General features: G+C 45.9%; 1 protein-coding gene across 4 annotated transcripts in view; it reads right to left on the reverse strand.

Annotated features, from left to right (window-relative positions):
- Positions 1-26,743, reverse strand: part of LOC129341053 (vascular endothelial growth factor receptor kdr-like) — a 281,338-nt gene that overhangs the window by 84,154 nt on the left and 170,441 nt on the right. For all 4 annotated transcript variants that reach the window (XM_054995953.1, XM_054995952.1, XM_054995951.1 and 1 more), the window contains exons 12-13: positions 9,346-9,454; positions 1,465-1,758 (exon numbers count right to left, since the gene is read on the reverse strand). In XM_054995953.1, the coding sequence (XP_054851928.1) occupies positions 1,465-1,758; positions 9,346-9,454 (403 nt within the window). The remainder of the gene's footprint in view (positions 1-1,464; positions 1,759-9,345; positions 9,455-26,743) is intronic.

Here is a 26,743-nt window from a genome sequence, read left to right on the forward strand (position 1 = left end):
TTGGACAGTCTTCAAGGGCAGCCCCATGTAAAACACATTGCAGTAATCTAATCTAGATGCCACCAAGGCATGTACTACAGTGGCAAGAAATTTCCTGCCTATAAAGCGCCACCACTGGCTCACCAGCTTTTATCCAACAAGAAACCAGGGTCCAGCAGCACCCCTAATCTACAAACATGCTCCTTTAGGGAGTGCAACATCATCTAGAACAGGAGATAACTCATGTCCTGGGTCTGACCTTCATGTGATCAGTAGCACCTCCATTTTGTCAGGATTAACTTGTTAGCCCTCCAAACCTGCTTCTAAGTACCTGTTCGCAGTTTCCACAGCCTCTTGGGATCTGCTGGTAGTGTGAGATAGAGCTGAGCATCATCCGCATATTGATATCTCAGATCTTCAGATGACCTCTCTCAGCAGCATGGGGGACAAGATGGAACCTAGGGGTGCCCAGTAGGCCAGAGGCCAAGGGGCAGAGCAGCACCACACTCAAAAACCTACCCTTCAGGTGGGACTGGAACCCTTGCAAAACAGCGCCTCCCAGTCCCAACCCCGAAAGGATAAGGATGATACCATGATCTCTGGTATCAAAAGCTTCTGAGAAGTCCAGGAGAATTAACAGGGTTGTGCTCCCTCATCTATCTCCTGGCGCATGTCATGCACCAGGGTGATCAAGGCTGTTTCAGCCCCGGAGTCTGCATATCTCTGTGCATGGAGTGGATACATCTTGTCTGTAGCATAAATGAAAGCACATGAACACAACACCATGCATTGCACAGCTGAGCATATTTGTAACATATTGTAGGGGCGATTACATTTGGTTTGTATACCTTTAGCACCACGGCTTTTTTTCTGGGAAAAGAGGTGGTGGAACTCAGTGGGTTGCCCTCGGAGAAAATGGTCACATGGCTGGTGGCCCCGCCCCCTGATCTCCAGACAGAGGGGAGTTCAGATTGCCCTCCGCGCCGCTGAGCGCAATCTCAACTCCCCTCTGTCTGGAGATCAGGGGGCGGGGCCATCAGCCATGTGACCATTTTCAAGAGGTTCCGGAACTCCGTTCCCCCGCGTTCCCCCTGAAAAAAAGCCCTGTTAAGCACCAAACAACCCCCGTCCATGGCTTTTCAATCCATGAAAGCTAGCCTATTGCAAAGTAAAGCATCACAGCACACAGTAGAGAAGAGAGGAATTGTCAGGAAACTTGGGGGGGCAGTGATCCTTGGCATGAAAATACAGGTGTTGCAAGCACTTTTCTCTTTCAATTGTGAAATGTTGGAGTCTTCTGGACCTGGCTGGCTGGCAGGCTGCATTCAGCTTGGTGGAGTCACAAATTCTACAAGCCCTTCAGGGTTGTTGGTTTGGCTGCCCGGAGCAAGCCAAGCCAAGCAGCCCCATAGTGCTGCTTGGGGGCGGGGAGCAACTGCTTGGTTCAACCTGTTCCCGGTCTTGCTGTCACTCTACCAGACTCACCTTTGATGCGGAGCAAGGTACTTTTCTCCAGCTCCTCAGTGCTGCTGAGATGGCTTCGAGCTCTGCACTTGTACAGCCCGGCATGGGCTTGTGAAACGTTCCTAATATCCAGCGTCAAGGAAATGGAATAGTTGTCAACTTTCTGCTGTGTCAAGGCAAGAGGGATGACCCGAGAGGTGGGATCATACCAAGACAGGTCATTGTAGATGTACTTGTTGGCCTTGCAAGTCATTTGAACGTTGCTTGCCACGATGGCTGTGATTTGTTGATCCGTCTGTAGTTTGGAGGGCATATCTGGAGGAGGAGAAAACAACACACCATAGGACTTGACATGCAACTGAGATCAAGGGATGTTTGCTTTCTTGTTCGAGACCAACATTTCAAAGGCTGTACAAAAGAGCCAGAGTCCAGTAGCACCTATAAAACTAACAAAATTTGTGGTAGGATATGAGCTTTTGTGAGTCACAGCTCACTGAGGGTGATCCAATGTAAGCAGAGGAAGACTGGCAAGTTAGTCCAGGAGCATGCCTCGTGACCCAAGTCAACAGCAAAGACGGGCATATGCACCCGCCCATCACCTCCTGCTGTACCACCTTCAGCCATGTCCCAGTTTAACAGCAGCCCTAATGCTGCTTTGCTTGCACTGGGGCTTTGCTTGCTTCTGGCCAATACTGGCCCTCCAAGGCCACCACCATAAACTTTCCCAGTAAGTTAAAGGCCCAGTTCTCTACCCCAGAATGTAAGTCAGTTTTCATAGCCCTGCATAAAGGAGACTGCTGCATGTGTACATTGTTGGGCAATCACAGCAGCTTTGAAAGCTGTTTTTAATCATTCCAGACACACCATCTGCAATTAGCTGACATGTACAGCTACAATGGCTGAACTGAGATTAAGACATCCTACAAACAGCTGCTTCCGTTACCATCTTAAGACTACAGCAAAGTACAAACTGGGAATTTGCCAGCCCCTCTATTTTATCTCCCTTCTTTGTCTTTGATATTTAGCCTAAAACTTAGGCAGATTTGTGTCTGGGTAGGGTTCTAGGGCTGTGACATGGATGGCCCAAGCTAGCTTGATCTCGTCAGATCATGGAAGCTAAGTGGGGGCAGCCTTGGTTAGTTATTGGATGGGAGGCTTCCAACAAAGATCAAGGTTGCAGAAGCAGGCAATGGCAAACCGCCTCTGTTAGTCTCTTGCCATGAAAATATCAGCAAGAATCACCATAAGTCAGCTGCAACTTGATGGCACTTTACGTATACACAGAGTATACACAGAGGGCACGTGCTTGGTTCATGTGGAATGCTGTCTAGGTCTCAGGGATTAAAGAGAAGAGATCCAGAGGACATGTCTTCTTCTGTACAAATCACAGGTTCAGGCAGCCTTAGTTTGCATTAGGTCCATAGAGGGGTGGGAGAAGGAGGTTAACCCATAATCCTCCCTACCCCTCACGGATGGTTCCTTGTTAACATTTCAAAGGAGAAAAGGTGTGTCTTTGAAAGAAAGGTATTTTTTTCACTATGATGCGAGTAAAGCAGAGGGCCCAGTTTTGACTAGCAAGACTGAAGGATTAAACTCCCTAAATCCTCCCTGCACAGCCACAAAGCAAACCAAGATGGCAAGAGCTTGCAGTTTTGCAGTATTGTCCAGCCAGCGGACAGGCACGATCTTTGCTCTTCATCTCCCCTAAAGGGGCAAACAGCAGACCCGGGAATGCTGTTCAGGCTCAGAAAACAGAACGGGGGGAAACGTCACCCTTAGATATGGTCAATCTCTCTTTCTCTGTCAGCAGAACCCAACATTCTGTCTTGCTCTAACACGAACAAGAAGCCGCCAGAGAGAAACAGACTAAGGAGATGTTGGCTTTGGGGGGCTGACACTAAGAGGAGCAAGCTGGGTTCTCAGTGGCTAAAGCCCTTTTGAAACATTCAATTTTGGCGCTCCAAGCATGAGCAATGTCACAGCAGTGCGCACTGCACAAGATCCTCCCAACACAGAGGGTTCCCATTTTGTGTGAATGGGGCAACATATGCATTGCCTGTGTGCATACGGCTTTGGTATGTGTGAACGAAGCCCCAGATTTTTGAGGGAATGCATTTTCACATACCAAAGCTGCATGCACATAGAAAATAGGCACATTGTCCCATTCACGCAAATGGCAATTGGGTGCACTAGGAGGACCATGTGCAGTTTTGCGCTGCCATTACATAGGGTTAGAGTGCCAAAATTAAACTTCTGAAAAGGGCCCCAAGGTCAGTGGCATCCATTAAGGGCACCTGCGAGTGCATCACTTGACTGTCTCCCATATCTATGCTGTGGTGAGAGTCGATCTTGCTTCACCCTGGGTGGATTCACTGGCAGGGATCCAGCAATGGGCATAAAGAGCCATAACTATAAATCCTATATAACTACATAACAATATATAACAATTTTGAAAAGCTCTGCTTTTTTGTAAAAAAAGCCAGACAGTCATCACCAGCTGTCCTTGGTCTTGGATCCCCACAGTGCCATGATTCCCAGTTTCTGAGTTACGATGTTTTGCTACGGAGATGGCATCACGATGCAGGCGGAGCCTTTGGGACTGGCACCGGGAGGGGGTTATATTTGAGTCTCGCCCTGTGACCTGACTACAAACCCTGTCATTGTTAACACAAACTCCACATGCAAGTTACTATGCAGAGCACTGAAATATTTACCCTGAGGTGTTCTCCTCCCACCCCAGATATGTTATTTCAGTTTCTATTGGCTGGATGAGTTACATGCTTGTATCTCTGGAATGATTTATGTAAAGAGTGTCTGCCCAGAACAGCCAGACCTGAATTATGGACGATTCTTTCTCTCTCACCCAAAAAAGAAAATTAAAGAAACAGCCATTTGAGATGACTGGAGGAAAGCAGTGCCCCTGCACCTCCTGATCGTTCCTTGCAGGTGCCCCTCTGTGCCCCCATACTGCCTTGGTAAACGGGGTTTGGAAACATGCGTTTGCCAAGAGAACATGTCATCTTCTCCGAGATTCAGTTTCCCATAAAGAATGCAAGCAAGGGGCAATGCCTGACCTACCGTAGTAGTTGTTGGAAGGACTAGTAGGAAGTGCAATTGTTTTTCTAGTCACTACTGTGCAAACGTTTGGGGGGTGGGGAATGGGAATGCAGACTTCTTGTGTGGTGCCCATTGCCTATTAACAGAGCGGGTTTCCACACAGAGATGGGCTTGTATGCGTCCCCCACTGCTGCTGCTGCTGCAGCTGCCCATACACTGCAGCTGCAACAGGGCTTCCACGTGGCAGGTTCCTTTGCCTTTCCCCTGCCTAGTCTCCTGCAGCTGTCACTTCCTCTGCCACCAGAGGGCTTTTAAAAACAGATCAGCACATGGCAGACGTTGTAACTATTTCTTCATCAGGTTCCTTCAATTCCCAGCTTTCATTTTTTAAAAACCTGCATCTTTAATGTCCTCCATTATGGAGCCGTAAGGGGAAAGGTGTATCACTGCAGCAAAATGGGCTAAATACTTTTTAAAAAACGAAACCTGTGAATTTGGAGAAGCCAACTAACAGACTGCTATAACATTATACGACAACGGTCAATAGTTGATAAGTGTTTTTAAAAAACCCTCCAGCGTCATGAGAAAATGGCTGCTGCAGGGGACTAGAGCAGGGAGAACGGGACCAGCTTGAGTGGAACCATAAAGATCTGGACTCTTCGGTCCACACGGGTGCCAGCCTGGTTTTCTTTGCCAAAAAATCACAGCCAAGTTGGTTGGGGGAAAATTGGGAGCTGAATAGAAGCACCACAGTTGTGTGGGGGATGGGGGCAGGATTGCCAACCTCCAAGTGGAGCCTGGAGATCTCCCAGAATCACAGCGGATCAGGCCACAGAGATCACTTTCCCCCAAGGAAATGGCTGCGTTGGAGGGTGGACTCTACGGCATTGCACCCTGCAGAAGTCCCCTCCCCAAACCCTGACCCTTTCTCCCCCAGCCAGTGTTTAATTTTTTATTTATTTTTATTTATTTAGTTTCGACTTTTATTCCGCCCTCCCTGCATTTCCAACAGGCCCAGGGCAGATTTTAAAAAATCAGCACAAGATTATCGTTATAGCAATACGCTGTTGTGCCTATAGGTGCAGCAGGTTCTCGGGAGTCCCCAGTTTTCATTTTTTTTAAAAAAAGTCTCTAGCACGTTCCCATGTGGAAAATGGAAAGGAGACTAACGGTGCAATCCTATGGAGAGTTACTCCCGTCTAACCCCATTGAAGTCAATGGGCTTAGACTGGAATAACTCTCCATAGGATTGCACCGTTCGTCTCTTTAAAACATGAAAGCTGGGACTTCAGAGGAACTGCTACACCTATCAGTATAACTGTATGTTGATAAAACAATATTCTAGTGTCAGTTTTAAAAAATTCCAAAAGCCCCGGTGGCTCAGTGGAGGGGTGGTACGGCCGTATGTGGGGGACTGGGGCAGGGAAACTGCAGCCAAACCAGCCTCGCGGCGGCCCTGCTGCTGCTGCTGCTGCGGAGTTTTATCTGCAGCCACACTAGGAATGGCTGTGTGGATTATCGACACAGGATTGTTCCTGTGTAGATAATCTCATGAAGGAAACAGTCAATTTTATTTCTATAGTAACATGGAGTGGAGAGAGCCCTCAAGTCACAGCTGACGTATGGCAACACCTGGCAAGAGACTATCAGAGGTGGTTTGCCACTGCCTGCCTCTGCAACTCTGGTCTTTGCTGGAGGCCTCCCGTCCAGTTACTAACCAAGGTCGACCCTGCTTAGCTTCTGAGAGCCGACGAGATCAGGCTCACCTGGACTATCCAAGTCAGGGCCTACAGTATCATACATGTTAACAGACTTGCAAGCTGGGACCCCCTCAGCCCCTTGGGCCCTGGTGGTATGCCATTTCTCACAGGCATACCCCTAAAGCAGCAGCAAGTTCTACTATAAAAGTCACTGTGCAAAGCAACCTAATGCAGCTTGGAATGGACATAGCTGTGTGATGGAGACAAGCAAAGGAGTGTGCCTGTTGCTCCCCTGATACACACTAGACTCAGACTATTCTAGGCCAGCTCAAGCAGAGAGATGGAGCTTCCCAGAAGCATCTCCCTGCAACTGTTTGAAAAGGATGTCAGACTAGTGGGACAGTGGTGTGGTCAGGGATGTCCTTTGGGGTGGAAATTTGGGGCACAGACTGAGCAGAAGCCCCCCTTTCCCTGCAGCAGGATGCAACTAGCAAACCCGATTGAGCACAGTTACTTCCAAGGGTGTTTATCTGAGAAGGCAGAGAGAGAGGCAAATGAGGCAAGCCTGCTAAATGTTCATTTTACACTTCTGATTTAAAGTCTATATTACCATCTTAAAAGAGGGAGGTTTAAGCCCAGAGTCTAAAATATCCTAACTGTCCCACCGTCAATGGATCACTGGCACGAACCAGCAGGTCCCCCCCCGCACATTTAATATCCTAATATGTCATGTATGAAACAATTTTATTTCCAATCCAACATTTCTAACAAGTCCCCAAGTTCTTAGCCTCAGTCTTGAAAGAGTCTCAGACACTCATCCCTTAGGCACACCAGCCAAGTTTTTCAACCTTCTGCCTAGGCTAATTTCTTTATTTCAGGTTTTCATGGGGGTTTCTGCAACATTATTCCAACTTCTTCCAAGAAAACTGCTGGCTGTAACTGGCATGTGAAAAAGCACTTGTCTCTCTGCATGCCTCACTGTAAGATGAAAATTTTACCCTCAAGAGTGTATTTTTATTTTGCTTGTATTTTGCACGACTTTGTTTATATGCTCCAGACATAAATGCAATTAGCATTCTTATTCTGAGCAGATGCAAAACTTCTAAGAAAAAAACCCTCCTGTAAATATATGTCATGTGGCATTTTCTCTTCTGTCAACAGTCTCTGTACGTTTGCCTTTGCTTTTTATTACAACTTAGTAGTTCTAAATTGTTTGGGATTCCCTATTGCAAATGGTGAAATGTGTGGTTGGGGAAGGTAACTTGTCAGCATAAATCAAAAGGAAGTCTGGTTCCATTTGTATTTACAAGGAATTAATTGGTTTTAATTTCCTGTCCTTTGCACAATACTCTGCATAATTTAAAACTGATGTGCTTCGCAAGTTCCACAGCTGAGCTTGCCTGGGGTGGCTGAGTTGCTTGCAGTCAGAAGGGACCGGAGAAATCCACTTGCCAATCTGAAACAACCCAGATGCTTTTACATGTCCTCAAAAACATGTGAGGAATGAACCAACTGCCTGCGGCAACGGTTTGTAACTCCCCCTCTTTGGGAATTTGGCACCACATCTTATCAAATGTCTCTAAGGTATGGCTTAAAAGCTTTGTGTAAAGACACCCAGTCGTTCTCCAAGGGCAATGTCTAAAAGGAAGTTCTCCTGCACAAGCACGTGCTTCTGTTTATTTCCCCGGGGTTTGTGCAGGAGAGCTTCCTGCTGGTTTGCTCCTACAGTGCCTCCAGAGGTGGTGCTCTCACCCTTATTACTGAGTGGTTTTAAAAAAGGCTTTCCCCTTTCATTTCATTTCCAGAAATGCATCAGAACCAAATAGCCTCAAAATATAAGCAAGTATTCCCTTGACATGAAGCCCGATTAATAATGGCCACTGTTGACGAAAACTGGAAGCCACCAGTTCACCAGGCAGAAGTTTTAATTGATTAATCTACCAACCAAAGCCATGAATGGTTGCAGCTCTAGAAAACATGTTAAGTAGCCTTTGCACGGGAAACAACACATACAATGAATATTGGGAGAAGGAGGAGACTGTGCCTTCTGGTGCCCCCCCCCTTATGTGTGTGTGGTGCCCTCAAGTCAGAGTTGACTTATGGAGACCCATGGTGAAGTTTTCATGGCAAAAAACATGGTTTGCCATTGCCTGCCTCTGCAACCCTGGTCTTCGCTGGAGGTCTCCCATCCAATTACATCCAAGGCCAACCCTGCGTAACGTCTGAGATCTGACAAGATCAGGTTCACCTGGACAATCCAGGTCTGGGCCTCCCCCCACCCCCCGCCCATCATGCAGGGACAAATCAGCTCTTTAACTCACCAGAAAAGTTCCCAATGGACCACTGACCTGGAGGGCTACTGGTGCCCAGGAGCAAGCAGGGTCCACTCAGGTTGGTAGGTAGGTGTAGGATTGGTAGGTGTAGGATTGGCCTGTCTTCCCTGTCTGACTTAGCCACCACCTGCCCTTCTGACTGGTGCCTCTGCATGCATGCTGGAGCCCAGTTTAGACAAACATGGTGAGCAGGAGCAGGGCCCAGCCCTTGTGTGATGCTTTTAAAATCAGCTCTAGATCACGAGGGCTGGAATTGTGTATACTGACTTCAGGCCTCAAGTCCTTCCAGTCCTGGATGCCTGGGCCGTTGCCCTGACCTCCCTTCCCTTGAAGAATCTGGAGAAACCTGTTTGCAGAAGAGCTTCACTGTGTCACATGGAACGCAGAAAGGAAAGAGTCCACAAAACACACCTGTGTCACTTGTGACCCACTGAGCGGAACACAACACACCAGCCACGTCTTGTGGCCTACCAGAGCTTTACAAGTTTTGAAACCAACTTGGGACTGCCCGAGGGGTGGGTGGGTGGGTGGGTGGGAAGTGAAGCAGGGTTATTTCCCTCCCCCTCCCCGTTGGCCACAATACATGCTTGATGGGCTGAGTTTCACTTGATGAGTCCTGGATGGTGTGATTTGTTCATCACGCAGGTGAAACAGGTGAGTGTGAAGTGAATGGTCAAAAAAAGCTACACCTGGCAGGCATGACGACTGGCCGTGACATGCCCCAATGAGTGAACATGGATGTATCTCTGCCAAACCAGAGCCTTAGTCTCTAATGTGTGAAGCAGCCCTTTCATGTCACCCAGGTGTCTTACCTGAGACATAGAATTTGATGCTTCTCTCATCCGTGCCAACCTTGTTGAAAGCAATGCAGAAGTAGATCCCTGATATGTTGCTTGCTGTGATTGTCAGGATGCTTATGATCTGTCAGGCGGGGAAAGAGGAAGCCAGATGGATACTTTTAGACTGCTGCAGGGGGAGGGGTCCCTCTCTCTATACACAGGAGATGAAATTATTGCGTTTTGCAAGGGAGGAGAAAATCTGCTCCCCCACCCCCACCCCACCTGCCGTGCTGTCTTCTTGTTCCTCCTTCCCTCCCAGCCTTGCTGATCCCCATTCCCTGCAAATCTCCTTTTGCCTTTGCAATCCCTATGTTCTCTCTCCCTTGCAGTAAAGCTCTTCTCCCCCTACCCCTTGCAGCCCATACATTATCTCCTGCCTTCTCTTCCCCCCAACCCCACCCCTTTACCTCCTGGTTGGGGCCAGGAATGTCAGACACCATTTGAGTTGTGCCACCCAAATATCCGTTTCCCCTGCCAATGTCTGCACATGCTCAGATTGTTTTTACTTTCAGGAGATGGGGGTTAAAACCCCATGTATTTTTAGTTCTCATATTTTTCTGCAATGCTGAGTATTACTCCTAGCTTAGAGAAAGATATACCTTAGTCCTGGATATCCTGCCTTAGAGGTTTTTTTAATCCATATAGTGGAGCCACCCATTACTATTGGATAGTTTGGATATTTGACTTGGCAAAGAACAATCTAGTACAATGCTATCTCTTCCATCTTTTTTGTTCCTTAATACCTCTCAAACCTGCCTGAATATTTTATCTTTGCTGACTTCTCAGCTACCAAGAGAACACTGCAGAACCTCTTTGATCCTGATTGCTACAAAATGTTAAATGTTCAGTGTATCAAGAAAGTGTGCATACAAACAAGTCAATTACTGTTGCTGAACACATAAGTTTCGTGTGCGCTGTGTTTCTTTGTCTCATTCTGGTATAAAGAAAGTTTGTTTCTAAAGCCAAATTTAGAAAACCTTCTTTATGTTTAAATCTGATTTCTGGGTGATTTGATTTCCTAATAATAAATCTATTTTTATCTGTTCATTTACTGTTCCTTATGGATTCGAATTTCTCTACATATACCTATGTGCTTAAAGGCTCTGCTGTGCTAATGATAGTGACAAATCGATTCTTTGATTTATATGGAGAATATTAAGGCAGAACCCAAATGCCAAGGAAGCGGAAAGAAGAATAGGAATTCATCAGGACAGCCCATTTGGATTAGTGGCAGCTGATTAAAGAAAAATCTCCCAAAGTTGTAATTTAGAGAATAAGCTGCGGATACAAGGTTACAACCCTTGACCATAGGCCTGGTCCCTAAAGAAACACATAAACGCACGCCTCCTAATATTTCAGGCAAACAGAGGACCATTTGAATAAATCATCATCTTTGGTATCACAGGGAATAGGCAGCGGAGAGTGTCAAGAGATGGCAAAAATTTCCCAACTCCAGGTCAGGAAATTCCTAGAGATTTGTGGGTGGTGTTTGGGAGAACGGGATTTGTAGAGTGGAGGGACCTCAGTGGGGTAAAATACGATACAGTCTACCCGTCAAAGGAGCCATTTTCTCCAGTTCTCCATTTTCTGTAGTCTGGAGATCAGCTGAAATTCCAGATATAATTCCAGGAGATTTCCAAGCCCCACCTGGAGGTTGGCAAGCCTAGCAGAAGGAAAGCTTGATCCACACAAGGCAAATATCCCATTCCAATGATGCCCTGCAGATCGCCCAATGTTTTCAGTGCACGCGCTGCAAGCTGTATCCACTTTACTCAAAACCTTGATATGCAGGAAACGAGCGCTGCAGACACGCCCAAGGTTGGGGGAATGACAAGGGAGAAATTTCCCAGATGTTTTCTACATGAAAGAGGGAGGATTCCAGCCAAGGTCTGAAATCTTTCTGATTCTGTCTAGATCTTTTCTGTTTCAGCTTAGGCATTCATTACTTTCACACCTACCAACAATACCATGATTCATTAACTGATGCAGAAGGGCAGCTACTAAGCTGAGCTCCAATGACGGAAGTCCCGTTTAAATTTTGTCTCTGCCATAAATTCACTTAGCAGCCTTTTATTTATGTTCATATGTTTTAATCTTGTGGGGAATGGTTGAACCTCGCCACATTTTATCTTCCCACTCTCCTGTTTAGTTGTTTGGTCTGGTAGACAATGATTGGTTAGTAAGGGATTTGAACACAGGCCTCTCTGGTCTAGATCCAGACCTGTACTACTTGGGCACTGTCTCCCAAGAGCGCATGAAACTCAGTGTTGTGCCCAGGAATTGTTCAATTTAAGTTGCATAAATGGTAGGTGGCTGGAATTTAAACCCTCACATCCTGCCCATAATATTTAATACCCAGAAAGAATAATCGATCCTTTACTTAAAATAAGAAGGAAAAAAAGAAACAAGCCACGGGTATCTTTTATAGCTCATTTCCAAAAAGTGTAATCTGATCATCAATTAAAGCTTTCACTAAGCTATGATTGTTATGTCTAACCAGCAGACAAAAGCAGGAAAAAATGTTTTTAGTCAACTCTAGTAATTCCAGTAATGCACTAACCCAAACAACAGAAAGTTCTTAAAGATAATAATTGCAGCCTTTGCAGCCTTAAAACAAATACATGCATATTGCACTCGCCCAAATGGCACACAATTTGAACCAGCAAATTGTTCTTAAAAGTTCAAACGGTAGAGAATCCCTGGAAACTGGAGCACCAAAGAGTACCTGGAGATCCAGACACAAGCGTCTCAGAGGCATGGAAGCAACTAGAGATTTACAAGAGTCGGTTCAATTACATCAGTCCCCACAGGCTTCTATAGAACATAAACCCTCTTGTGAAAGGAGGTACAGACGTAACTCCAAGAGTTAATGCTCCAAAGAAAAAGGAAACATTTCCTACAAGTTGAGCGCTTCTTCTCAACAGACTTTCTAAGCCAGGTGAAAACAGTTTCCTTTCCCTCTGGAGTTCTGAGAAAGAAGCTCTTTGGCAGTGACAGCAGTTGAAAGACAGGGAAAGGAAGCAAGCAGTCCTTCAAAGACTCTGGACAGGTCAGTCAGGGATTTAAAGGGAATAACCACCATTTTGAATTGTGCCCAGACACAAATTGACAGCTTGTGCTGCTCTTTCAAAACTGGCAAGCCATGTTCTCCCAAATTTGATCCAGCAAACAAAATCACTGCTGCATTTTTGCACCTGTTGAAGCTTCCAAACAATCTTCAAAAAGTCCAGGCTGGATTAGGAATGCCAGCTCTTGGAAATACAAGCCCTGCAAGGGACAAGCTCCAGCCGGGCCAGGATCCACCAAGCCAAAGGTGGGATCAGTAGGGTCAAATGGTGGCAGTCAGCAAGGTCAAGGGGACACCCACTGGCCCAGGGACAGAGATAGGGGGGTCAGTGAGCAGAAGGAAATGGTCAAGGGGCACACTAACAGGAAACACTGATTTCTCACAGCTGGCACTGTCCGTCTTTCTCTCTTTCTGGATATAATCTGGAGGGAAAGGGAAAATCAGCCAAAGGCAGCTGCCATAGTACATGAATTTCTACTGTTTATGAAGGCAACCTTGCCTAACGAGAGTTCCCAAATATGCACAAACAAATGTTTAAAGATGCACACAGACATGAATCCATGTCTTCCACACTTCATGTTTGCTTCTGGAAACACCCATGCGCACACACAAAGACACGTGCCTCATAATACGCAGAACTGCCCTTTCTTGGAAACTGCTTGGAGCAAAGAAATTAATGGGATTTTGGTAGGGAAATGAAAAGCCAAGAACGATTATTGTTTGGTATGAAGAATTCTTTGGAAGAGACACACCCCAGCCTTTTGCTCTGGCATTTTTTTTGTGGGGGGGGGGGGGAATCCCTGAGATCAAGAGCTCAGTTACCTTGGCAGTGCCTTAAAATCAAAGATGTAGTGGCTGACTGCCCATCTCCTCCTTCTCCTTCCAAGGAAATGACACCACATAACCCCCAAATGCCATACTGAGGTAGTGTGTGCATAAAGGTTCCATTCCCTCCTACCAAAGTAGTGAGAAATGGGCCAGCTTCAGCACTGAGAGCACATCAGTCAGCCAGGCTCTTTATTTATTTACTTACTTACTTACATCATTTATACCCCACCATTCTCCCCAGTGGGGACCCAGTGCAGCTCAAATCTTTCTTCTCTCCTCTACTTTCTCCTCACAACAGGTCTGTGAGGTAGGTGAGGATGAGAGTGTATGACAAACAAAGGTCAGCCAGCAAGGTTCCATGGCATGGAGAGAATCTGAACCCGGGTCTTCCAGAGTCTCTTTTCTGTCCTCTAACTATGCAGTTCAGGCTAAACAGAGGTTATGGGATTTTGTGCTATTTTGACATAAGCCTCGAGCATCTAGGGAGCTCTATCTGGCCCCTGGAAGCTATTCACCTTGACTCCTAAGACAGTTCAAGACCTCTGCCATTTCCTCCCTTATGGTGGACTTCTCCAGCCAGGGCCCAGATCCTAAAGATGTCATGTTAATTACTTGCACTTAAATTCAGAAAGGTTACATCTATGCCTTTGGCTTTCCCCTATTTTTTTCATTTTTGTGGCTACAATACCCTATTGTATCTGTTTTCACTGGAAGTTCTAACTGTTGATCATGTTGTATTTTGCTCTGTGAATGTTCTAGCTATTGATTATACTGTATTCACTTGCAGAATTGCAATCTGCCTCGGATCTCAGTGAGAAAGATTATAAATAACAATAACAATAATATAAACAACAATAATAAAAGCTATAAAAGAGGACAGATCACCAAGGGTGATTGCAAACTATTAACATTCTTAATTCTTCTGAAACAAAACGTGCCTACAATTTAGTTCAAGGTGTATGAAATAAATTATTCATTGCTCTCCACTTTCACGCAGCCGGCACAGTCCCTTCTGCAGAGCCTTCCTTATTTTAGGAAAGCCTTCATTATTGTAAGTTCAGCACAGTGTTTATTACAAACTCAGAGGTAAGTTTCCTAACTTAGAACTAACAACTCTTATTCAATTTATATATTTCTGGTGCTAACAACTAGTAAATTTTCATTGAAAATACACATCCACATTGGTGGTTGGTACAGGTAAGTGGGTTCTAACAGCAGCAACAACATTTGATTTATATACCGCCTGTCAGTTCTAGGGACGGCAGTCCATGGCAGATAGACCCCCAAACCCCTCACAGCAAGCATTACAGTGCATTGGATTATAGAGATCCAGTAAGGACATGAGTATATCCATAGATGGATAAGTTGGCAGGAATGAAGATACAAGGATATGCACTTTGATATAAGGAGCATGATTCCTCCCTCCCCTTGGGCAGTCAGCAACTAGGCGCGAAAATCCCAAAGTCTCATGAGAACACAATAGCTTTGTCTGGGCAGAGAAAGGTAAAAGATTACAAGGAATCCAACTCCCTCTGTCTCTTGTGAAAAGTTACTGTACAGCTGCAAGGTCAACAAGCAGACTCCAGAGATAACAGGCTCAGCATTAGTACTTTTGTTTATAGGCAGGCCAAGGATGGCATGATTATAATGGTTACAGTTTATGAGCATGACATGAAAGCACACGGTATTAATACATTAATACATTGGTCAGATCAATACAGAGAGCAAAGAATATATGAATGGCATGGATGAATGGTAGGCAGACATGACACCACCCTTCAGGACAACTTAACACCCACTCAGAGCGGTCTACAAAGTGAGTTATTATCACAACAATCATCCTGTGAGGTGGGTGGGGCTGAGAGAGCTCTGAGAGAGCTGTGACTAACCAAGGTCACACAGCTAGCTTCAAGAGGAGGAGTGGGGAATCAAACCCAGCTCTCCAGATTAGTCCTGCTGTTCCTAACCACTATACCAAACTGGCTCTGGGAATGTCCCTAAACTCAATGGGAAAGACCATGATAACATTTGATTTATATACCACCCTTCAGGACTACTTAATGCCCACTCAAAGTGGTTTACAAAGTGTGTTATTATTATCCCCACAACAGTCACCCTGTGAGGTAGGTGGGGCTGAGTAGGGATGTGCACTTCGGGTATCCGATTCAGGATAAATGCTCGAATCGGACCCAATTCGTAAAGATTCAGAAACCCCGAATCTAAGTTTCCCAAAGTGATTCGTATTGCTTCGGGGGCTTTAAAGGGCTCCCTCCCACCCACCACCCCACTTACCTGGCCCTTTGTTGCGGCGCTGCTGCGGTGGAGGAGGCGACTCCGGCCTTCCCTGCCGTCCAGCTGGCCATGGCGGTGACAGAGGAGGCAGCGCCGCTGGTGGAGGTGCCGGCTGTGGCCTTCCCACTACTCCTCTGGCCACTGCTGCAGCGGAAGAGGCCGCACAGGCGCCGGTAGGGCCAGCTGCGGCCTTCCCTGCCAATTTGCAGGCCACTGCTGCGGTGGCAGAGGTGGCGCCAGCGGCAGAGGCGCCAGCTCCAGCCTTCCCCGCCGTCCAGCTGGTTTTTTCTGGTTCCACGGCCAGGAAAGTGGGGTGGGGGTGGACGGGAGGACTGGGGGGGGGGGCTGGGAGACAGCTTTCCCCCTCACTTCGGTATGTGCCAAATATTTACAAAGCATACCAAAATGATTTAAATACCTGAAGCTGAAGCAGCTTGCCACTTTGGCTTTCGGGGTATTACAAATCATTTTCCTGCTTTGGGTAAAACCAAAGTGGGAAAACCAATTTTTTCCCCTGTGCACACTCCCAGGGCTGAGAGAGCTCTGAGAGAGCTGTGACTGACCCAAGGTCACCCAGCTAGTTTCAACTGGTAGAGTGGAGAATCAAACCCGATTCTCCAGTTTAGAGTCCTGTCACTTTTAACCACTATATTCATTTTTTTTCTTTGATGCTCAACCTGGAAATGAGGTGACCTCATAAGCAAGGAAGGCCAGCGATGTCTTCGCCTAACCATCTGGCTGCAGTTACTCCAAGACTGGTACTCAACAAAGGTTTTAAAAACTGCAACCCTGAGGACTACACACTTATGCAAAAAATATAATCAAATTGGATGTTCCTGTCAAGAGTGTGCTTGGACTAGCTCACATTCTTAGATGCCTGAGTACAGTGCCAACATGCAACTTAAAAAAAATCTATATTAAGTATGCCAATATTTGGTCATGAACTGCAGTTGCAGATTAGGGTCTGATTGCTTTAAATCTCATATTTTTCAACTGAAATAATCTTAATGTACAATTTTTGAAAGGTATCAAGAAAAATGAAAATGCTAGGATAAAATTAATCAAACAAACATGTAAGACGGAATCCATCATTGCACACTGGAGATTCTCTTGGGGTTCTGAAGCGCGGGTGGGGGAGGTTAAGGGAAGAGCATTTGTTTGGAGGAAGTAGGCCCAGTTAAATCACTTTGAAATGTGACTTTTGGAATTGCCTCTCCGAGTTCCCTGTCAAGCAATCTAGATGCCCCTTGAATACTTAACCATCCAAGCATGAGCCTGAAATGTTGCATCACAAGGACAAAGTTCCACCCAACTGCTCAACTGCCCCATGCCACAGTTTGCTGTGCAGTAATTTCCAGCACTCAGTCTGAAAAGAGGAATGATACATGGGAGCTGAAACTGCCTAGGAACAGTATGGAAAGGCCCTTTGTTAATCTGGCCTCACACCTGGAACCAACAGCAAGACCTCAGGTTTTGCACTGAGAATTTAGTTGAACTTGACACAAGTATGGCAAAGACTAGCAGAAGTTCTGGCACTCAGGGCTGGCTCCTGGAGTCCACTTCTGAAGAACGTCACAGGAGATTTCTGGCTCTACTCAAAACATTTGCAGAGTACAGACAGATGACTTCGCTTATTCTAGGGAACTTGTCCCCACTCCAGACTTTCTGGTTACCCAAGCATGTTCATTATATGTTGATCGCTGCAATGTCCATTGTTGGCAAACTACGTGCGAATGGTCAGCTACAAATACAGCATGACAGAATGTCCAGATCATCTCGGATAGAATGCTTTTTGGTGGGGTAGGTTCACACAATCACTTGCCAATCATCAAGGGCACAGAGGTAGAGAGAAACCCTGCTTCAGATGAATGCGCACGTGTGAATCACCCTGAGATCAGTCAGTTTATATCCCCTTGTGCAACTCTTGTTACAAGACCACTCTCTTTTAGTGTGCTGGAGGGATACTCATAATGCTTTCTGACCTTTCTAAAAGGATTGTGGAGCAAGGAAGTGGGTGAAAAAAAGCCTGGCTTGGCTATCTGTCCCAAAGGAGGGCTACTGCTACCAATGTGTGTGGATCGGATATTGTACTCTTTCCTCTGAGAATTGGGACCTGCAGGATAACCTTGGGAAGACTAAGAAGTGGAGGCTCTGAAATCCATCTCCCAACTGAGCCCTAAGGTGCACTAAACAGGAGACAGCAAAAACAGGCATAACTTGTGTGACTGTCTTCCACCCTCTCCCCTCATTTGTACTGGGGCAGTGTGGGTGAGGAGGAGGAAGGGGGAAGGGGGTGGAAAACTGCCCCGCTGTTGGGCCTCCAGGGCTGCAACTGAACTAGCAAGAAAACATCAGCCTTGTTCAATTAGACCTGAAATCTGTCAAGTGCGTGGCAACGAGCAATGCAATTTTACATTAAGAGTCACTGGTAAGCATTGCAGACTATTTATTTGTTCACAAATATAAAGACGAGGAAAAAAGAACTTGAGTCCCAGAGGAGGCTTTCCAAATCTGAATGTGGCTTTGCTAACTCCTGTACATCAAATAGGTTACAAACAGTGCCCTGCCTCACCCGACAGAGGGCAGGTCTTGGTGCCCACCCGAGGAATCAAGGCGCTTGTGTAGAGACAAACCATTCCCGCGAATGATACTTGGATGCTTACCTAGTCCAAAGCCCACAGAGGGACTGTTCATGAACGCCCCACACAGAACACCAGGGGTGGGTAGGTGGGGGCTATCTTGCCTGCTCTACCCCCACAGGAACAAGATATTTGTCCAAAGCAAGCATCAGAACCAAGCATATAAGTATTGTGTGTTTTGTGATTCATTTTTGCTCCTGTGGGACATCATCTAAACAACTGGCATCAACCCTACAGCCTTTGCAAAATCTGAAATGGTGGGAGGCTCTGCCATGAGGGATATGCTGCAGGCTGGGGAAAATTCCTTTCCCTGGCAAGCTCGGAGATGCGAGGTTCTTGGTCTGGTACAACAGACTTTTATGGCATATAGGAAAGATTATCCTGTCTGAGCCAATGCCAGCATCGTAACTTAGTCAACTGAAACCAGGCTGTCAGAGCCTCCAACATTTTTATTGTTTCATCTGGCTAGCCAAACATCAATAAAATTCCTTGGTGGAAAACTGATTGGTCTGTTTCCAGAAAGTTCTGTTTCTGGTGGGAATTATCAGTGATTTAAAGAAAAGGGGAAGACTAGAGGCTATAAGATTTTCACCAGGGTGTTGTTTGTAAAATTATATTCCATTATCTGAAAGCTTTGCTCAACACAGATACCCACAGACTTCCTTAGAGGGGGGGGGACTTGGCAGGGAGAGTTTTGAAATCCGTTTCAGATAACTTCATTTTATTAACAAGAATAAATCTTAATTGAGAGATATGGTTATCAAAAAAGGACTCTCAAAAGCATTTTTAAGTCAGCAGGCATGAGAAGAAATGAAAATGTTATTTGTAAAAGAGTACAATTTATCCATATGTTTCTAATTATGGTTTAGAGAAGAAAGATCTAGCATGTTAATCCATCAACTGTATGTGCTAGAGAAGAGTTGTAGACAGAGGGAGTACAGCTATGCTGATTCTAGTCCCACTGCTGTGGAGCATAAGCACTCACAATACGGGATTCTTCCACTATTTTGTGACAGACAGCTAACTTTTGTGTGCTAACGGCTGAATTTGTATTTGCAGTTCTGCTTTTCTTCTGAGCATTTGCAATTCCTTGTCTGTAGGTTTTGTGCAAAAAGAAGAATGCTTTCTATATCAACGTATTATGTAATTTAAAAAAATTACATGTGCGCACATGCACATGTGTGCATGCATGCGCACGTGCACACACACAAGAAGTAGCAAGAAATGCTGAAACCTGTCCATAACCATCTTTAGTAAATAATACTGTTGCATAGTCAGTTTACAAAGGGATGGCATCCTGTATCCAAAAACTGGGTCAAATTGACATGGCATGGGTAGGAAAACTGACAAAGCAGGGTTTCTTCTACAACTGCATATTTCATGAATTCCTCAATCTTAATGAAGTCAAATGCCTTGTGGAGTTTTATGGCCCCCTCCCCATTAGTAATTTTTTGTGCACTACAGCATACGTTCATGGGGTCATTTTTAATTCCAGCTGCATGGCCAGGAAAACAAGGCTGGACCTACCTGTAACTGCTGTTTGTCGAGTGTCTCCTCTGCGGGTACAGGGGGTTTCCCGCCAAAAAAACCCAGGTTATGAGGCAGAGCACCCCTATTTTCCTCAGTTCTCCTGAGCTGCTAGAGTCATCAAGATAAAGGCAAATGCTCTCACAGTGGGGCAGGAGGGAGGGATATATGCCTGCACAGAAGACGCTCGACAAACAACAGTTACAGGTAAGTGTAACTGTCAGATACGCCTCCAGCATATCTGCTATGTGTTATGAATTTCTTGCTGCAGTGTGTAGTGTACCTCTGAGAACATGCAGAGGGAACCTGTTTTGCTGACTGGTTGCTAGCTGCTTATCTTGCAGGTGTTTTGGTTACCATTTCCTGGCCGGCCTGTGAACGTTGCCTTGAAGTTTCAGCCGAGACCACACCAACCTCCTAAGAGACTGAGCAGAGCTCATCCTTTCCCCCCTTCCCTCTCTCCCGGCTCCCTGGCTCAACGTGCCAAAATCCTAAAGGTCTTTCTTTCCCACTGGGGGCGGGGACTTTGCCCTATAATTAACCTTGCTTTGTTACCTTGCGTCACTTCAGCCAATGATCCTGTCTGACCATCTTGATACTGGTATTCGTCTTTAATAAAGTAACTTTAACTCTTACACCTGAGTGATGCAGTGAAGTGCTTAGGGAGGATACCTGGCAAGACCTGACAGTAACACTGTTTTCATCATCATTCTTCTGTGCAGTCCCACATTGGGAGTACCAATAGAGGAGGGTGTAATTGTATCAGTCAAACAAAGAATGCAGCACAGTCGCTCCAACTGCCTACTCTTTTCTCAATTTCATATTAACAGAGTAATGCTTCACGAAGACCACACGGCAGCTTGACAGATGTCCCTTAGAGGACATCCCTCGGAAGAATACAGCCGATGATGCCTGCACCGTGGTGGGGGGGGACTCTGATCGTCACTGGGCAGGAAACCTTCGCTATGTTGTAACCAAGTCTGATGGCTGCTGCTACAATCCATCTAGAGAGTAGCTGTGAAGACCTTTGCAGGGGTCAAAATAACATACAAAAAGGGCTTTGGATTTGTGGGAATTCTTTGTTATGTGTAAATAATACAATCAAATTCTCTTAATATCCAATATGTGCAGTGTACCTTCTGACTCAGAAGTTCTGACTCAGAAATTTAGAAACCACTTTAGGAAGAAATTCTATGTTGGTATGTAAAACAGCCTTTTCGGGGAAGAATTGGGTGAATGGGGGTTCGACCAGGACAACTGTTAGTTCTCCCCCACACTTTGCTGAGGCGGCAGCCACCAGGAGTGCTGTCTTCCAGGATAATAAAGACAGAGGGCAAGAAGCCATGGATTTGAAAGAGGTTGTGAAAGAACTAAAATTAAACTCCACTGAGGAACTGGGGAAATATGCCCTTAAGAAGCTGTATAAAAATGTGGTGTGAAAAAACAGTCTTGCCATCTATGCACTCATGAAAGGCTGATCTTGCCGCTAGATGGAACCTAAGGAGGGAGCGAGATAAGCCCTTCTTCTGCAGGGACGAGAAATAGCCCGACGCCGGAATAATGGCTAAAGGGCAGGAAAATGGAGAAACCTGTTCAGGTTCTAACCATGCAGCGAAACAGATCCATTTCCGACCGTAGGAAGCATGGACGCACACCACGGCAGATGCCATTGGTCTGGCAGAGGAGTCAGCGGCATGTTTCCCAGCTGTCATCTGTTGCTTTGCTCATCTAGTTATCACTCCTTGCAAGACCTTGTCAAAGGCCTGGTGATCTTCAGGTAAGTCCTGGATGTGATTGAATAGCCTCTCCCACAGGAATAATTTGTAGGATCCCATAATAGTTTGAAAATTGGTGATCCTAAAATTGAGTGCTGCAGATGAGTAAACTTTGCAGCCAATGGTGTCTAGTTTTCTGCCCTCTCTATCCACAGGGGCCATGTCGGTCTCAGGCTTGTACCTCCTCTGCCACCAAAGGTGGTGGTCAGGGGTGATTGAAGAGGAAGGAACAATCTTGCTGCTTAAGTTTGTAGCAATTTTCAATCTAATGAGAGGTTGTAGGAATAGAAGTTGGTTTCTCCCATATACCGTTAGCGATGTCAAAAAGGTCCTCAACAGCTGGGAAAGCCATAGATGCAGGTGAGTCCAAATACTAAGCCTAAAGTACTCTACTTTTAGGCTTAGGGGTAGAAGCTAACACATCGAGCTGTAATGATCTGGCCACTCATATAATCTGTTTCAAAAAAAGGCAGTAGTCCTCATTTGGAGGACAGGATGCTACCCCGCCTACCGCCTCCTCTGGTGAAGGATTGGATGCAAGTTCCAAGGTAACGTCAGAGCTGGAGATGTGTTCCTCTTCTTCCGAATCCAAGGTCAGTGATTGGTGTCGGAATTGATGGTGTATAGTTGACAGAACTCTCAGAACCAAAGGCACTGGAACCAAAGGGATCAGAACCAAAGAAGAGCACGGATCCGATAGGACTGGAACCAACGGGGGGGATGGAAAATTAAAGGAAGGGGTCAATTGTAGCCAGTGTAGAACGTCCTACCAAATTGCTATGGGAGCAGGCAGTCAAAGGTCAGGATGAAGGATGTAAGTTCGGTGGAGTAGGAGCAACCTGTGAGGACCATATGGTAAGACTATGAAATTTGGTCAGATCTGATGTCAGATCTGTGGCAAAAATGGATTTTGAGGTAAGCTGAGTGGATCCCACAGCTGATAGGAATGGGAAATCATTTACAGAGGTGTATCCATCATCATCTTGGTATAAAGATGAAGTACAGGGAGGTGAAGGGGTTAAGAGTGGTAAAATTACTGTTTGCTTTTCAATAGCTGCTGGAGTCAGAACTGGAGAGCGACCATGTGCACGGCATGCTGTAGATGACCCTGAGTAATTTAGGTGCTTAGTATTTGACTTTTTGGCAGGTGGTTCTGAACCAGCCCAATCTGATCATCAGAACCAGTGAATGCTTTTTCTTGTGTTTGGGAGTATAAGAAAGAGGATGGCCAGATGGGGCGTCGCTGGGCACAGAGTGAGGATCTAATAGAGATATGGTTGGAACCAGAGAGTGACATCTGGTCAGAGCCGGAGTTCAGGCCCCCAGAATCAATTAGGGTGGTCCAGATTGGAGCGCTGGCTGTTTCATGACAGATTTTGCTGCTTGTTTATCCAAATCAACAAGACCTGAATACTCTGGAGAAGTGGGCAGCTGTGAAAAGGATGCAATTCAACAAAGACAAGTGCACAGTATTACATCTGGGCCACAAAAATGGGAAGCACAAATACTGGAGGGGGGATACACTTCTGGGCAGTAGTCTATGTGAAAGGGATCTTGGGGTAAGAGTGGACTGTAAACTAAATATGAGCAGTCAATGTGATGCGGTGGCAAAAAAAGCTAATTCAATCTTGGGTTGTATCAAAGGGGCCATAGCGTCGAAATTGCAGGAGGTCATAGCCCCTCTCTATACTGCCTTGGTCAGGCCACACCTGGAGTACTGTGTGCAGTTCTGGAGGCCTCACTTCAAAAAGGATGTGGACAAAATCGAGAGGGTGCAGAGGAGATCGACGAGGATGATCAGGGGTCTGGAGACTGAGCCCTACGAGGAAAGGCTGAGGGCCTTGGGAATGTTTGGTTTGGAGAAGAGGAGGTTGAGGGGGGACATGATTGCTCTCTTTAAATATTTGAAAGGCTGTCATTTGGAGGAGGGCAAAGAGCTGTTCCAGTTGGCAGCAGAGGGTAGGACGCGAAGCAATGGGCTAAAACTACATGCACAAAGGTACCGACTGGATATTAGGAAAAACTTTTTCACCGTCAGAGTAGTTCAAAAGTGGAATCAGCTGCCTAGGGAGGTGGTGAGCTCCCCTTCACTGGCAGTTTTCAAGAAGAGGCTGGATGAATACTTGTCAGAGATGCTTTAGGCTGATCCTGCACTGGGCAGGGGGTCGGACTAGATGGTCGGTATGGCCCCTTCCAACTCTATGATTCTATGATTCTATGAAATCTGAAAGCACCTTTCCCCATAATGCTCCTTTTAGACAAGAGGCTCGATCAATCCTAGCCTTAGAAGTAAAATGCTGGCAGTGGAGATACTATGAGATCTGCCTAAACAGAGCAGGCACAAATCATGTTCATCAGAGTGAGGCATCTTTGTCTTTTTAAAAAATGATTTCTGAGTCATGTTGAGAAAAAAACAAAGATTGGAGAAGAAAGGAAGATGGAGGCGAGCTAAGGGAGAACCTCTCATGATGGTGGCAAAAGAACTGAGGGGAAAAGGGGAGCTCTGCCTCACAGTCACAACCTGGTTTTTTGGTGGGAAAACCCGTATGCATGCACTGTAGAGACGGGACGCCGCCTTACAGATTTTAAAAGTTACAGAATCTCTCTCCGTGGCTGGTCTGTGCATGCATAATCCCAATGTGTGCCTGAACAGTAGAATGAGGACAAAACTAATATCAGAATAGGTAAAATTAATAAAATCCTTTAAAAAAATTTTTTTGCATATTTTCTCTTTGGTGCTGTTCTATTACTATATTCATAGAATCATAGAGTTGGAAGGGGCCGTACAGACCATCTAGTCCAACCCCCTGCCCAGTGCAGGGTCAGCCTAAAGCATCCCTGACAAATATTCATCCAGCCTCCTCTTGAAAACTGCCAGTGAGGGGGAGCTCACCACCTCCCCAGGCAGCTGATTCCACTTCCATATTGTCAAAAGGGAATTCCTAATGCTTTTTTGTTGTTTATGGCAAGTGTCATACTCAGTGCAACACTAAAGGTTCCATATTTTTAGGACTCAGTTTGGGGTCTATTCCACCCCTGCACTAAATTAGCATAAAGTGCTCTCCATTTGGGGTAAGGGCTAGGAAAAAGTAATATTGTTTCAATTGCAGACCCACAGTGTTGTGGGCTTTTTCAGTGGCATGTATCCTAAATCGTTCTGCACAGTTGGAAGCCTTCCTCAAGCCTAAAGAACCTTCCTCCAATTTAAGTGGCTCCTCTACTTTTGCTGAGTGGAATAGCAGGATACATGCCATTATTTTAAAATTTCTTGCATTTCTTCTTCCCTGTTCCTTTCTCCTGCTCCTCCTTTTCCCTGCTGCTACAGTAAATAAGATTTTTGAGAAAATAGCAGGAAGGAGGAAGCCAGCCAACTTTTCCCCCTTACTTCTTCCAGGAGCTTTGCTTTGGGCAAATCACATACAGTCCCATTCTTCACGAAACTACAAAAGAACTGATTCCACCTGTGGAGCAAATGGTAGAGGGAGCCTTGACCATCCTCTACCAAATTGCTTCCCACTGGATGTATGCCATCTAGCTTGGAGTCCAAGTGTGCACCAGGCTCTGGTGCTTGAGTCCCAACAAGACTCTAATGTGTGCTGGAAGGGAAAGGAGCGAGTGAAGGATGGGCCCTTCTCAAACACGAGCTTTTGCAAGCTCAAGCCCTCACTATCCCAGCAAGACGGAAACATGGTAAGGGCTCCAAGAAACCGATGTGGATGCACAGAGAGCTCCAGAATAAGCTAAGGGAGAAAAAGGAAATGTTCAGGAAATGGAGAGAAGGACAGACCTCTAAAGAGGAGTATATGAGGGTTACTAGGTACTGCAGATCAGCCATCAGAGAGGCCAAAGCTCAGTACGAGCTGGGTCTGGCCAGGAGGCCTCGCTACAATAAGAAAAACTTCTACAGATACACGAGAAGCAAACGCAAGGTAAAAGAGGCAATTGGGCCGCTGTTGGGAGTAGATGGAGAAACTCTGATGCAGGACAGAGAAAAAGCAGACAGGCTTAATGACTTTTTTTTGCCTCTGTTTTCTCCCTGAAGAACTCAGGCACATCTAGAGATAGTAGAAAATGTGGCAGGACACCTGAGTGACTAATTGACACTGACAGAGAGGTAGTGGAGAGGCATCTGGCTGCACTGGATGAATACAAATCCCCTGGGTCGGATGGGGTGCACCCAAGAGTGCTGAAAGAACTTTCCAGAGAACTTGCAGAACCCCTGTCCATCATCTTCAAGGCCTCCTGGAGGACTGGGGATGTACCACAAGATTGGAGAAGAGCAAATGTTATCCCAATCTTTAAGAAAGGGAAGAAGGATGACCCGGGAAACTACCGGCCGGTCAGTCTGACTTCTGTTGCTGGGAAGATTTTAGAACAGATTTTAAAGGGATCAATCTTTAAGCATCTGAAGGACCACTCAGTGATCCGCGGAAGTCAGCATGGTTTTGTTCCTAACAGATCTTGCCAGACCAACCTGGTTTCCTTCTTTGATGGAGTGACCAGCTTACTGGATTGGGGGAACTCTGTTGACGTGATTTATTTGGATTTCAGTAAAGCTTTTGATAAGGTCCCCCATGACATTCTGATGGGCAAACTGGAAGACTGTGGACTGGACTATAGGACAGTTTGGTGGATAGGGAACTGGTTAGAGGACCGCACCCAAAGAGTGGTGGTCAACGGCATTTCATCAGATTGGAGGGAGGTGTCCAATTGGGTGCCGCAGGACTAGGTTTTGGGCCTGGTATGTTTCAATATTTTTATCAATGATCTGGATGAAGGAGTGGAAGGGCTGCTCATTAAATTTGCTGATGATACCAAATTGGGAGGAGTAGCAAACACCCAAGAAGATAGAGTTAAAATTCAACAAGACCTGAATACTCTGGAGAAGTGGGCAGCTGTGAAAAGGATGCAATTCAACAAAGACAAGTGCACAGTATTACATCTGGGCCACAAAAATGGGAAGCACAAATACTGGAGGGGGGATACACTTCTGGGCAGTAGTCTATGTGAAAGGGATCTTGGGGTAAGAGTGGACTGTAAACTAAATATGAGCAGTCAGTGTGATGCGGTGGCAAAAAAAGCTAATTCAATCTTGGGTTGTATCAAAGGGGCCATAGCACTGAAATCGCAGGGGGTCATAGCCCCTCTCTATACTGCCTTGGTCAGGCCGCACCTGGAGTATTGTGTGTAGTTCTGGAGGCCTCACTTCTAATAGGATATGGACAAAATCGAGAGGGTGCAGA

This window comes from Eublepharis macularius, chromosome 13 (assembly GCF_028583425.1).
Source record: "Eublepharis macularius isolate TG4126 chromosome 13, MPM_Emac_v1.0, whole genome shotgun sequence".
Classification (NCBI taxonomy): Eukaryota; Metazoa; Chordata; class Lepidosauria; order Squamata; family Eublepharidae; genus Eublepharis; species Eublepharis macularius.